This window comes from Protopterus annectens, chromosome 9.part0 (genome assembly GCF_019279795.1).
Source record: "Protopterus annectens isolate FY-2018-M chromosome 9.part0, PAN1.0, whole genome shotgun sequence".
Taxonomy (NCBI): Eukaryota; Metazoa; Chordata; order Ceratodontiformes; family Protopteridae; genus Protopterus; species Protopterus annectens.
The window spans coordinates 1,619,032,267-1,619,047,178 of NC_056743.1; the positions used below are offsets into that span (position 1 = coordinate 1,619,032,267).

Genomic DNA, 14,912 nt, shown 5'->3' on the forward strand with positions numbered 1-14,912 from the left:
AAGTTTTTCTGCATAGCCGCCTATTTTGAGCATTTTCTGGCTTGTTAAATTTGATTTCTGCATTAGTAACTGTATTTAGAGCACAACCTAGAGCTGTTTACTGAATTTCCTGTTTGCACTTATTTTTAAAATCGTTTTTTCTCAAAACTTGCATTTTATCTGTCTTTGGCCTAGCACTCTTGTGTGGGGTCATTTACTGCACTGTTATAACTTGTTGATACTTGTTAACCTCTGCTATCTCTGAAAAACAAAAAAAAAAAAAATCTTGCTTTTTCCCACTTTTCTGAGATTTAAAAAGTTCAGTTACAGGCTTGCTGTTCTTGAACTGTTTGTAAGTTTCTGTGAGGCCATTTTTGCTTGGGCTAAAGGAAAGTCTCTCTGTTGATCAGTGGCAGTGAAAAACATTGAGCAGCCTGCCTGCCCCTGTGGGAGTGGTTACTGACTTGAAACTGTAGTTTTATTGGCCATTTTGGGTCAATTCCAAAACTCCTTCATCTTCCTCTCTTAAAACCTGGTTGCCTCGTGGTTTTGGCATCTTTTCAGGCTTGTTGGCTGTTGGTGAAGCACCCACCAAGAGGAGAAAATGCTGAGAGAAGAAAGGAGCCACTTTTGAGACTTTAAGTATTTTCCTCTGTTTATTTGCTAAGTTTTTCTGCATAGCCGCCTATTTTGAGCATTTTCTGGCTTGTTAAATTTGATTTCTGCATTAGTAACTGTATTTAGAGCACAACCTAGAGCTGTTTACTGAATTTCCTGTTTGCACTTATTTTTAAAATCGTTTTTTCTCAAAACTTGCATTTTATCTGTCTTTGGCCTAGCACTCTTGTGTGGGGTCATTTACTGCACTGTTATAACTTGTTGATACTTGTTAACCTCTGCTATCTCTGAAAAAACAAAAAAACAAAAAAATCTTGCTTTTTCCCACTTTTCTGAGATTTAAAAAAGTTCAGTTACAGGCTTGCTGTTCTTGAACTGTTTGTAAGTTTCTGTGAGGCCATTTTTGCTTGGGCTAAAGGAAAGTCTCTCTGTTGATCAGTGGCAGTGAAAAACATTGAGCAGCCTGCCTGCCCCTGTGGGAGTGGTTACTGACTTGAAACTGTAGTTTTATTGGCCATTTTGGGTCAATTCCAAAACTCCTTCATCTTCCTCTCTTAAAACCTGGTTGCCTCATGGTTTTGGCATCTTTTCAGGCTTGTTGGCTGTTGGTGAAGCACCCACCAAGAGGAGAAAATGCTGAGAGAAGAAAGGAGCCACTTTTGAGACTTTAAGTATTTTTCCTCTGTTTATTTGCTAAGTTTTTCTGCATAGCCGCCTATTTTGAGCATTTTCTGGCTTGTTAAATTTGATTTCTGCATTAGTAACTGTATTTAGAGCACAACCTAGAGCTGTTTACTGAATTTCCTGTTTGCACTTATTTTTAAAATCGTTTTTTCTCAAAACTTGCATTTTATCTGTCTTTGGCCTAGCACTCTTGTGTGGGGTCATTTACTGCACTGTTATAACTTGTTGATACTTGTTAACCTCTGCTATCTCTGAAAAACAAAAAAAAAAAAATCTTGCTTTTTCCCACTTTTCTGAGATTTAAAAAGTTCAGTTACAGGCTTGCTGTTCTTGAACTGTTTGTAAGTTTCTGTGAGGCCATTTTTGCTTGGGCTAAAGGAAAGTCTCTCTGTTGATCAGTGGCAGTGAAAAACATTGAGCAGCCTGCCTGCCCCTGTGGGAGTGGTTACTGACTTGAAACTGTAGTTTTATTGGCCATTTTGGGTCAATTCAAAACTCCTTCATCTTCCTCTCTTAAAACCTGGTTGCCTCGTGGTTTTGGCATCTTTTCAGGCTTGTTGGCTGTTGGTGAAGCACCCACCAAGAGGAGAAAATGCTGAGAGAAGAAAGGAGCCACTTTTGAGACTTTAAGTATTTTTCCTCTGTTTATTTGCTAAGTTTTTCTGCATAGCCGCCTATTTTGAGCATTTTCTGGCTTGTTAAATTTGATTTCTGCATTAGTAACTGTATTTAGAGCACAACCTAGAGCTGTTTACTGAATTTCCTGTTTGCACTTATTTTTAAAATCGTTTTTTTCTCAAAACTTGCATTTTATCTGTCTTTGGCCTAGCACTCTTGTGTGGGGTCATTTACTGCACTGTTATAACTTGTTGATACTTGTTAACCTCTGCTATCTCTGAAAAAACAAAAAAAAAAACAAAAAAAATCTTGCTTTTTTCCCACTTTTCTGAGTTACAGGCTTGCTCTTCTTGAACTGTTTGTAAGTTTCTGTGAGGCCATTTTTTGCTTGGGCTAAAGGAAAGTCTCTCTGTTGATCAGTGGCAGTGAAAAACATTGAGCAGCCTGCCTGCCCCTGTGGGAGTGGTTACTGACTTGAAACTGTAGTTTTATTGGCCATTTTGGGTCAATTCCAAAACTCCTTCATCTTCCTCTCTTAAAACCTGGTTGCCTCGTGGTTTTGGCATCTTTTCAGGCTTGTTGGCTGTTGGTGAAGCACCCACCAAGAGGAGAAAATGCTGAGAGAAGAAAGGAGCCACTTTTGAGACTTTAAGTATTTTTCCTCTGTTTATTTGCTAAGTTTTTCTGCATAGCCGCCTATTTTGAGCATTTTCTGGCTTGTTAAATTTGATTTCTGCATTAGTAACTGTATTTAGAGCACAACCTAGAGCTGTTTACTGAATTTCCTGTTTGCACTTATTTTTAAAATCGTTTTTTCTCAAAACTTGCATTTTATCTGTCTTTGGCCTAGCACTCTTGTGTGGGGTCATTTACTGCACTGTTATAACTTGTTGATACTTGTTAACCTCTGCTATCTCTGAAAAAACAAAAAAAAAAATCTTGCTTTTTCCCACTTTTCTGAGATTTAAAAAAGTTCAGTTACAGGCTTGCTGTTCTTGAACTGTTTGTAAGTTTCTGTGAGGCCATTTTTGCTTGGGCTAAAGGAAAGTCTCTCTGTTGATCAGTGGCAGTGAAAAACATTGAGCAGCCTGCCTGCCCCTGTGGGAGTGGTTACTGACTTGAAACTGTAGTTTTATTGGCCATTTTGGGTCAATTCCAAAACTCCTTCATCTTCCTCTCTTAAAACCTGGTTGCCTCGTGGTTTTGGCATCTTTTCAGGCTTGTTGGCTGTTGGTGAAGCACCCACCAAGAGGAGAAAATGCTGAGAGAAGAAAGGAGCCACTTTTGAGACTTTAAGTATTTTTCCTCTGTTTATTTGCTAAGTTTTTCTGCATAGCCGCCTATTTTGAGCATTTTCTGGCTTGTTAAATTTGATTTCTGCATTAGTAACTGTATTTAGAGCACAACCTAGAGCTGTTTACTGAATTTCCTGTTTGCACTTATTTTTAAAATCGTTTTTTCTCAAAACTTGCATTTTATCTGTCTTTGGCCTAGCACTCTTGTGTGGGGTCATTTACTGCACTGTTATAACTTGTTGATACTTGTTAACCTCTGCTATCTCTGAAAAAACAAAAAAACAAAAAAATCTTGCTTTTTTCCCATTTTTCTGAGATTTAAAAAGTTCAGTTACAGGCTTGCTGTTCTTGAACTGTTTGTAAGTTTCTGTGAGGCCATTTTTGCTTGGGCTAAAGGAAAGTCTCTCTGTTGATCAGTGGCAGTGAAAACATTGAGCAGCCTGCCTGCCCCTGTGGGAGTGGTTACTGACTTGAAACTGTAGTTTTATTGGCCATTTTGGGTCAATTCCAAAACTCCTTCATCTTCCTCTCTTAAAACCTGGTTGCCTCATGGTTTTGGCATCTTTTCAGGCTTGTTGGCTGTTGGTGAAGCACCCACCAAGAGGAGAAAATGCTGAGAGAAGAAAGGAGCCACTTTTGAGACTTTAAGTATTTTTCCTCTGTTTATTTGCTAAGTTTTTCTGCATAGCCGCCTATTTTGAGCATTTTCTGGCTTGTTAAATTTGATTTCTGCATTAGTAACTGTATTTAGAGCACAACCTAGAGCTGTTTACTGAATTTCCTGTTTGCACTTATTTTTAAAATCGTTTTTTCTCAAAACTTGCATTTTATCTGTCTTTGGCCTAGCACTCTTGTGTGGGGTCATTTACTGCACTGTTATAACTTGTTGATACTTGTTAACCTCTGCTATCTCTGAAAAAACAAAACAAAAAAATCTTGCTTTTTTCCCACTTTTCTGAGATTTAAAAAAGTTCAGTTACAGGCTTGCTGTTCTTGAACTGTTTGTAAGTTTCTGTGAGGCCATTTTTGCTTGGGCTAAAGGAAAGTCTCTCTGTTGATCAGTGGCAGTGAAAAACATTGAGCAGCCTGCCTGCCCCTGTGGGAGTGGTTACTGACTTGAAACTGTAGTTTTATTGGCCATTTTGGGTCAATTCCAAAACTCCTTCATCTTCCTCTCTTAAAACCTGGTTGCCTCGTGGTTTTGGCATCTTTTCAGGCTTGTTGGCTGTTGGTGAAGCACCCACCAAGAGGAGAAAATGCTGAGAGAAGAAAGGAGCCACTTTTGAGACTTTAAGTATTTTTCCTCTGTTTATTTGCTAAGTTTTTCTGCATAGCCGCCTATTTTGAGCATTTTCTGGCTTGTTAAATTTGATTTCTGCATTAGTAACTGTATTTAGAGCACAACCTAGAGCTGTTTACTGAATTTCCTGTTTGCACTTATTTTTAAAATCGTTTTTTCTCAAAACTTGCATTTTATCTGTCTTTGGCCTAGCACTCTTGTGTGGGGTCATTTACTGCACTGTTATAACTTGTTGATACTTGTTAACCTCTGCTATCTCTGAAAAAACAAAAACAAAAAAAATCTTACCTTTTTCCCACTTTTCTGAGATTTAAAAAGTTCAGTTACAGGCTTGCTGTTCTTGAACTGTTTGTAAGTTTCTGTGAGGCCATTTTTGCTTGGGCTAAAGGAAAGTCTCTCTGTTGATCAGTGGCAGTGAAAAACATTGAGCAGCCTGCCTGCCCCTGTGGGAGTGGTTACTGACTTGAAACTGTAGTTTTATTGGCCATTTTGGGTCAATTCCAAAACTCCTTCATCTTCCTCTCTTAAAACCTGGTTGCCTCATGGTTTTGGCATCTTTTCAGGCTTGTTGGCTGTTGGTGAAGCACCCACCAAGAGGAGAAAATGCTGAGAGAAGAAAGGAGCCACTTTTGAGACTTTAAGTATTTTTCCTCTGTTTATTTGCTAAGTTTTTCTGCATAGCCGCCTATTTTGAGCATTTTCTGGCTTGTTAAATTTGATTTCTGCATTAGTAACTGTATTTAGAGCACAACCTAGAGCTGTTTACTGAATTTCCTGTTTGCACTTATTTTTAAAATCGTTTTTTCTCAAAACTTGCATTTTATCTGTCTTTGGCCTAGCACTCTTGTGTGGGGTCATTTACTGCACTGTTATAACTTGTTGATACTTGTTAACCTCTGCTATCTCTGAAAAAACAAAAAAAAATCTTGCTTTTTCCCACTTTTCTGAGATTTAAAAAAGTTCAGTTACAGGCTTGCTGTTCTTGAACTGTTTGTAAGTTTCTGTGAGGCCATTTTTGCTTGGGCTAAAGGAAAGTCTCTCTGTTGATCAGTGGCAGTGAAAAACATTGAGCAGCCTGCCTGCCCCTGTGGGAGTGGTTACTGACTTGAAACTGTAGTTTTATTGGCCATTTTGGGTCAATTCCAAAACTCCTTCATCTTCCTCTCTTAAAACCTGGTTGCCTCATGGTTTTGGCATCTTTTCAGGCTTGTTGGCTGTTGGTGAAGCACCCACCAAGAGGAGAAAATGCTGAGAGAAGAAAGGAGCCACTTTTGAGACTTTAAGTATTTTTCCTCTGTTTATTTGCTAAGTTTTTCTGCATAGCCGCCTATTTTGAGCATTTTCTGGCTTGTTAAATTTGATTTCTGCATTAGTAACTGTATTTAGAGCACAACCTAGAGCTGTTTACTGAATTTCCTGTTTGCACTTATTTTTAAAATCGTTTTTTCTCAAAACTTGCATTTTATCTGTCTTTGGCCTAGCACTCTTGTGTGGGGTCATTTACTGCACTGTTATAACTTGTTGATACTTGTTAACCTCTGCTATCTCTGAAAAAAACAAAAAAAAACAAAAAAATCTTGCTTTTTTCCCACTTTTCTGAGATTTAAAAAAGTTCAGTTACAGGCTTGCTGTTCTTGAACTGTTTGTAAGTTTCTGTAAGGCCATTTTTGCTTGGGCTAAAGGAAAGTCTCTCTGTTGATCAGTGGCAGTGAAAAACATTGAGCAGCCTGCCTGCCCCTGTGGGAGTGGTTACTGACTTGAAACTGTAGTTTTATTGGCCATTTTGGGTCAATTCCAAAACTCCTTCATCTTCCTCTCTTAAAACCTGGTTGCCTCATGGTTTTGGCATCTTTTCAGGCTTGCTGGCTGTTGGTGAAGCACCCACCAAGAGGAGAAAATGCTGAGAGAAGAAAGGAGCCACTTTTGAGACTTTAAGTATTTTTCCTCTGTTTATTTGCTAAGTTTTTCTGCATAGCCGCCTATTTTGAGCATTTTCTGGCTTGTTAAATTTGATTTCTGCATTAGTAACTGTATTTAGAGCACAACCTAGAGCTGTTTACTGAATTTCCTGTTTGCACTTATTTTTAAAATCGTTTTTTCTCAAAACTTGCATTTTATCTGTCTTTGGCCTAGCACTCTTGTGTGGGGTCATTTACTGCACTGTTATAACTTGTTGATACTTGTTAACCTCTGCTATCTCTGAAAAACAAAAAACAAAAAATCTTGCTTTTTCCCACTTTTCTGAGATTTATAAAGTTCAGTTACAGTCTTGCTGTTCTTGAACTGTTTGTAAGTTTCTGTGAGGCCATTTTTGCTTGGGCTAAAGGAAAGTCTCTCTGTTGATCAGTGGCAGTGAAAAACATTGAGCAGCCTGCCTGCCCCTGTGGGAGTGGTTACTGACTTGAAACTGTAGTTTTATTGGCCATTTTGGGTCAATTCCAAAACTCCTTCATCTTCCTCTCTTAAAACCTGGTTGCCTCATGGTTTTGGCATCTTTTCAGGCTTGTTGGCTGTTGGTGAAGCACCCACCAAGAGGAGAAAATGCTGAGAGAAGAAAGGAGCCACTTTTGAGACTTTAAGTATTTTTCCTCTGTTTATTTGCTAAGTTTTTCTGCATAGCCGCCTATTTTGAGCATTTTCTGGCTTGTTAAATTTGATTTCTGCATTAGTAACTGTATTTAGAGCACAACCTAGAGCTGTTTACTGAATTTCCTGTTTGCACTTATTTTTAAAATCGTTTTTTCTCAAAACTTGCATTTTATCTGTCTTTGGCCTAGCACTCTTGTGTGGGGTCATTTACTGCACTGTTATAACTTGTTGATACTTGTTAACCTCTGCTATCTCTGAAAAAACAAAAAAAAAAAAATCTTGCTTTTTTCCCCACTTTTCTGAGATTTAAAAAAGTTCAGTTACAGGCTTGCTGTTCTTGAACTGTTTGTAAGTTTCTGTGAGGCCATTTTTGCTTGGGCTAAAGGAAAGTCTCTCTGTTGATCAGTGGCAGTGAAAAACATTGAGCAGCCTGCCTGCCCCTGTGGGAGTGGTTACTGACTTGAAACTGTAGTTTTATTGGCCATTTTGGGTCAATTCCAAAACTCCTTCATCTTCCTCTCTTAAAACCCTCTTTTGCGCGGTTTTGCGCATTTGTGAGCATAGCGCAACAGCGGGCAGTGACACCTAATTGGGTTTAAACTACTCCTGGCTCCACAAAGTCTGCTCTTCACTTTTTCCCTTAGAACTGCTCTATCTCTCAATTTAAACACCATATTCTCATTCTAAGGCCCTTCACTGGTCCAATTAAGTAATCCTACAAGTTAGCACTATTAAACCATAAGCACTACTTACTCTTATACTCTCTACGATTACCCTGTCCTCTATTGGTCCATCTTAAATTCAGTTTCCCTATTACTCTAGCATGTCCAAAGGTCAGTCAATGGTTTCCTCTCCAGTCCAGCTGGTGAATCTGGGAATTTTGAGGCAATGTTACAACTGTCTCATGTACACGGACAACCCTCTCCTCCTCCAAACAGGTTCAAATATATGTGAGAGATGCAACTATTTAGCCAAACTGGAGGCTGAGCTCTCTCATCTCAAAACTGGTGTAACCAGTCAGGAGGAGAAGGTAACCTCACACAACACAATTCCAGTATCACATAGTCCCACCACATCAGCGAACCAAACACATAAATACACAAAAACATACTCGGAGGCTCTAAATAAAAATCTACCTAAGCAACAGAGACCTCCAAAGCAGACATCCAAGCAAACACTACCTCAAAACAAAACACACACAACACATAACCCACAAAGTCAGTGTGCCAAGCAGCCACAGCCCTTAAGGCTGAATAACACACCTGATACTCTTGTTATAGGTGACTCTATTGTCAGACACACTGACGTCCCACTCACCAGGCTGAATAAAGAGAAGGTCACAGTGAGCTGCCTGTCGGGTGCTAGGATCCGACACATAACGCAAGCACTCAGGTCACTCCAAAGCAAATACAAATATGACTCAGTCATTGTACATGCTGGTGTGAATGACCTGAGGCGTACCTCCCTGGACTACATGAAAAGAGACATAGAGGAGCTCTCTGATCATGTAGCCCAGGCTGGTATGACCCTGACCTTGAGCAGCATCTTACCCTCACCTAGAATGATGCCACAGTACAAAGACAAAATGATCGATTTTAACAATTGGCTAAAATTTTGGTGTCATTCAAAGGGGATCCAGTGTCTGTCAGCCTGGGATGACATGCTCGACAAGCCACGTTGCTTCGCTAGGGATGGCTTGCACCTGTCACCACTGGGCTTTTGGATATTGGCAAAGGCTCTTGCCACCCCATAGTGCCTTTTTAGGCAAGGCTCAAAAGTCAAACCCACCCCATAGACAGCACAAGGAACAAGAAACTAAGGGTAATGCTGCTAAGCCAGAAGTCTTAACCTCAAGATGCACCTTTCAAGCTCTCCTCAGTATGGAGAACATCGATATCTGTGCAGTGACAGAAACCTGGTTCAAGGCTCCAGAGAGCACCCCAGCACTACCAGGCTATACCTCATATCATGCTTTTCGGCCCCAAAACCCGGACCAAACCACAAAAGGAGGGGGAGTTTCCATATTTATCAAGGATATCCACACCTCCAGGTTAGTGGCATTGCACGAAGTATCGGAGACCATCCATGTGCAACTAACAGTGGGCAAGACTGCTTTTCAGTTTATAGCATCCTACAGACCACCCTCTCAAAGTCAGGAATCCCATTCGGCTTTCCTGAAAACATTGGAGAACATGAAGATCTCTCCAAACACCATTATATTGGGCGACTTCAACTACCCAAACATTGACTGGAAGCACTACTCAAGCCCCAGCACCTTAGCCCAAAGATTCCTGGAAATTATAAACTCAAATGCTATGGAACAACTAGTCACCACTCCCACAAGAGGGGACAACATACTAGACCTGATCATTACCAACATGGGGACTCTATGCTCCACACCAGAAGTATATCCCTCATTGGTAAGATCAGACCATAAATTAATTTCACTGGATGTCCACATCCCGACCCCACCCTCAGCCCAGAAAACCACAGTGAAAAACTTCTCAAAAGCGAACTTCTCACTTCTCAAAACCAAAGTGGAATCCTTCAAGGCCCCAGGGCCAGTGGAAACTACAGCCCAAACTGCAGAATCCTATATAAATGCATTCTACGGACATCTCCAGGAATGCATGGATCATGCTATCCCAAACAAAACCAAGACCCAATCATCCAAAGGCAGGCGTCCAGTCTGGTGGACCCCTGCCATAAATAAACTGTACAACAGAAGGAGGAAGCTACTACATGATAGAGCAAAATCCCTAATAGGGAAGGCATCTCTGATCAGTACTAGCAAAAAATACGATCCCTCATAAAATCCTCCAAGGCCAGCTTCGAGAGAAAAATTGCACAGGACACCAAAGACAATCATAAGGCTTTTTTCAGTTATGTTAGAAACCTGGGATGCAACTCCCAGACTTGTTCTGAGTTGATTCTAAATGACAAAAATACAGTGAACCCACAGACAGCGCCAATATCCTGGCAGACAGGTTCAGTGCAAACTGCTCCACCCCCTCTCCTCAAAAGAGCAAGTATCTATCCGGGCAGAGGGCTGCCTCCCAAACATCTCAGATGCTCAGGTGAAGGCTGCCCTCTCCAAAGCAAAAAACACTGCTTCCATGGGACCAGATGGCATCCCAGGTTGCGTCCTACATGAACTACAAGAGGAACTAATCCCTCAAATAAAACAGCTATACAATCTCAGCCTCACTACAGGATATGTGCCCACAGAATGGCGTACAGCAACAGTGGTCCCACTCCACAAAGGTGGAGCCTCTACGGACCCTGGAAACTATCGCCCCATAAGCCTGACTAGCTTAGTCTGCAAGGCTATGGAGAGGATCATCATGGAGCTCATAAACAAAGACATTGGGGACCTACAGACACTAGATCCTACCCAGTTCGGCTTTGTCAAGGGCAGATCCTGCCTTTTGAACCTGGTTGACTTCTTTGAAACAGTCACCAAAGCCATAGATGAAGGGAAGGTAGTCCACACAGCCTATCTGGACCTTGCAAAGGCATTTGACACAATACCCCACTCGGCATCATAGATAAGCTATCCAGCTTAAATATAAACCCCTATGTCACAAGATGGGTCGCAAACTGGCTCAAAGACAGAACCACAGAGTGAGAGTTGCTGGAGCCATGTCAGACTCGAAACCAGTCACAAGTGGCGTCCCACAGGGTTCTGTCCTGGGACCACTCTTGTTCGGTATATACTTTTCCGAGGTACAGGCAAGCGTGGGAGGACTATGGCTCACCAAGTTTGCAGACGACTGCAAACTGGGCCATAATCAACTCTCCAGCTGACACAAACATCCTTCAAAAAGGTCTCACAGAGACAGATAACTGGTGCCAGCACCATGGTTTAAAGCTAAATGCCAAAGAATGTATAGTCATACCCTTTGGCAAAAACAATGTGCCCACAAATTACCACATAGGCGGAAACCCATTAAGTACAGAGAAAGTTATTAGGGACCTGGGGACCCAAGTTGATAGCAATCTCTCCTTTGAAAACCACATTGCCAAAGTGGTTAGAAAGACCTTCTACATAACCCACCTCATCACGAAGGGTTTCACATCTAGATCAAGAGAGGTAATCGTGCCTTTATTCATCCCTCATCAGGCCCATCATAGAATACAATGCCCTTTTGGGATGTACCTTACCCGACACCTGCAGCAATTAGAAAGACCCCAAAAGTATCTCACCAAGAGGATCAAGGGTCTCAAACAGATGCCATATGCTGCTCGGTTAAAAAACTCCAGCTCTACTCAGTTGCATACTGCCTACTTGAGGCGATCTATGCCTGACATACAAAGCTATGTCAAATCCAGAATTAATGGACATGCTCCACCTCAGTAAATCTAAATCCCTTAGAGCCACGCTCGAGGGACTTGAACCTCAGCACAGAAATAAATAGAACTTGCTGGAGGGACAGGTTCATAACCCAGAGGCTCCCTTCGCTCTGGAATAGAATTCCAGTTCATGTGAGGCAGAGCACCTCACTGAATCTCTTCAAGAAGAATCTCGATAAGTGGATGGGGATCGTAGGTTTGTCCCAGGGATTACTCCCGTGTCACTATTAGACAGAGGCATAGTAAACTAAACCTTAAAAAGGGCACAGTATACTCAAATCAAGGGGTGGTGTAAGCCATACAGAATCGGGCTAGGCTTATAATTGCCCCAGGGCAGATAGCCTAGTATGAACCTATGAACCTATAAATACATTTATCCAATTCTTCTCTGTGGTATTTTATTCCTTTAATTTCTAAATTCCATTGCATCTGAGGAAAGACAACTGGTCAATATAAAAACACTGAAACCCATTTTTAAAAATACTGATTTCAGTTTGGTTAAATGTTGTCTGAGATGAAAGAAAATTGTGTCAACTGTCTTGCTGTAATACTTGCAGAATTGATTGACTTCATAGCTAGAGTTAGGGCTGGCTTGGGGTTAGATACAAGGTTTAGGTTAGAATTAGGCATGATTTTAGATTTATTCTTGTAGTGGGGTAATCATTTTTCATACAAGTAAGTCACATTCATGAAATAAAACATGTTTTACTATTTTAGCAGTAATTCTTAACTACTGCAATGAGAATGCATTTTATATATGATTTATTGCAGACATATATGCATATCTGACTTGAAATGTAATTAAATAAATCCTAGTTTAATTTTGGCAGTTATTACCACACACTGTTCTGTTTTATTGGTATGCATCTATGTCTGTATATCACAGAACAAAATACAATTATTAAGTATCTGAAATTTGAAAAAAACATGTATTTCTAATGTATGAAAAAGTTACATAAATAATGCCCTGCACATAAAAAAGGAATCAAAATTCATTAACAAAAGACATACTTCACAGACAATAAGAGACACATTAGCACATTTACGTATGCCAGCACTTGCACTAATGAGGTGTGAAATACTTCTCAGCGAGAATGTTGGGCAGGGATAAAAAATGAGTGTAAAATAAATGCATTAACTTGAACAAGGAAAGTAGTAGTTTGTTTTACTTGTTTGAACATCTGCATTTGGTTAGTATTAATTTTATCTAACCAGTGTGCTGCCTGCCCTAATTAGCTCCTCTACAAGTATTTAAGAGTGAACTGAACGAAGCTGCATCTCATCACTTAACAGCTATACAAGCTGCACAGCGCATCACTTAGATGTACAAGCTGCATGGCTCATCACTTAACAGCTGTACAAGCTGCAGGGCTCATCACTTACCAGCTATACAAGCTGCACAGACCATCACTTAACAGCTGTACAAGCTACATAGCCCATCACTTAGCTATACAAGCTGCACGGCCCAGCTGGATAGCTGTGATTATACTATCACTGCCTCCTTGTATCACTTGATACTATATGTAATACCTAATGATTTACTATTACAGCTTCTTTCTTATGATAGTGAACTGTGTTAGCAATATCAGGTTTTATACCAGTTGTAAAGGTCAACAGTCTCTAATGTGTAGGTCAAAAAAAATCTAAATTCTGTAAACAGACATCTTAGTAACAAATGCATGATATTATAAACACAGAATAATGTTCACTGAAAAAGAAAAATGTCTTTACAGAATTAATGTCTTACCATTGCAAAAATATTTTGAATCTGTGAAGGTATGTTCCCCAAACGTCGACCTGAACCCTTTTTGACACGTACAGTAGTAACTCCCATTGGTATTAGTGCAGATAGAGTAGTTACCACAAGTTTCATTGTATTCCTTGCACTCATTTATATCTGTGTTTCACAAAACAAAATATGAAGCATATGTAAAGATATGACTTTTAAACAAATGACAGCTGCATACATTTATTAATTAGATACCGAATAGGAAAACATGTCCATTAAGTTATAGTCTTATGCACATAAAAAACATAAAAAAGTAACTGGTTTACTTACCATTTCATAGACCCAGAAATATATTTACAGTTTCATTGTCATGGGCCTGTTCTTCTCCTAAATTTTCTTTGTCTAACTTAAGGACTGACATATTTTATACACACAAATTTACTTCCTCATTCTTAGACTGTTACAGCAAATAGTGTGCTCATACACAAAACACAAAGCGTTTACTACTTGTTCCCTAAAACTTAGTATAAATACATTTATCCAATTCTTCTATGTGATATTTTATTCATTTAATTTCTAAATTCCATTGCATCTGAGGAAAGACAACTGGTCAATAAAAATGCTGAAAACCATTTTTAAAAATGCTGATTTCAGTTTGGTCAAATGCTGTCTGAGATGAAAGAAAATTGTGTCAACTGTCTTGCTGTAAAGCTTGCAGAATTAATTGACTTCATAGCTAGAGTTAGGGCTGGCTTGGGGTCAAATATAAGGTTTAGGTTAGAATTAGGCATGATTTTAGAGTTATTCTTGTAGTGGGGTAATCATTTTTTATACAAATAAGTCACATTTATGAAACAAGATATGTTTTACTATTTCAACAGTAATTCTTAACTACTGCAATGAGAATGTCTTTTATATATGATTTATTGCAGACATATATGCATATCTGACTTGAAATGTAATAAAATAAATCCTAGTTAAATTTTATAGGTTCATAGGTTCATGGGAAGGTACTAGGCTATCTGCCCGAGGGCATTTATAAGCCTAGCCAGATTGTGTTGGCTTTCACTGCCCCATTGATTAATTAACTGATTCTCTGTCAAGCAGAGCCAATGAAGTGATCCCAGGGGTCTATTTTCTGTTATCCATCCACTCGTCAAGGTTTCTCTTGAAGAGTGTTAGTGAGGGGCTCTGCCTGATGTAATTTGGAATTTTGTTCCAAAGCATGGGGAGTCTCTGTGACAGGAATCTATCCCTCCAACATGTTCTATTTATTGTTGTGGTGAGGTTTAGCTAACTAGAGCACGTGGCTTGCAGTGACTTGAGTTTCTTTAGGTGGAGCATGTCCATCAATCCTGAGTTGGACATGGCTTTGTAAGTCAGGCAGAGATCACCTCTGAGTAAGTATATGCCACTAAGTACAGCCAGAGTTTTTTCAGTCAGGCTGCATAGGACATATGTTTGAGGCCAGTAAACCTCTTGGTGAGGTACTTTTATGGTCTTTCCAGCTGTTGGAAGTGTCTTGTGAGGTACATCCCAAATGGGGCATTGTACTCTATGATGGGTCTAATGAATGACGAGTAGAGGAGCACTATAACCTCTTTATTTCTAGATGCGAACCCTTTAGTAATTAGATGGGCCACATAGAAGGATTTCCTAACTACTTTGGCAATATGATTGTCAAGGGAGAGATTTCTATCTACCTGGGTCCCCAGATCACTTATTACCTCTTCTGTATTAAGGGGGA

The 14,912-nt window shown here is 39.8% G+C and overlaps 1 protein-coding gene across 1 annotated transcript in view; it reads right to left on the reverse strand.

Annotated features, from left to right (window-relative positions):
• LOC122810730 (latent-transforming growth factor beta-binding protein 1-like) overlaps window positions 1-14,912 on the reverse strand; it is a 573,718-nt gene that overhangs the window by 475,636 nt on the left and 83,170 nt on the right. The window contains exon 11 of the mRNA XM_044082294.1: window positions 13,184-13,333. Coding sequence (XP_043938229.1) covers window positions 13,184-13,333 — 150 coding nt within the window. The remainder of the gene's footprint in view (window positions 1-13,183; window positions 13,334-14,912) is intronic.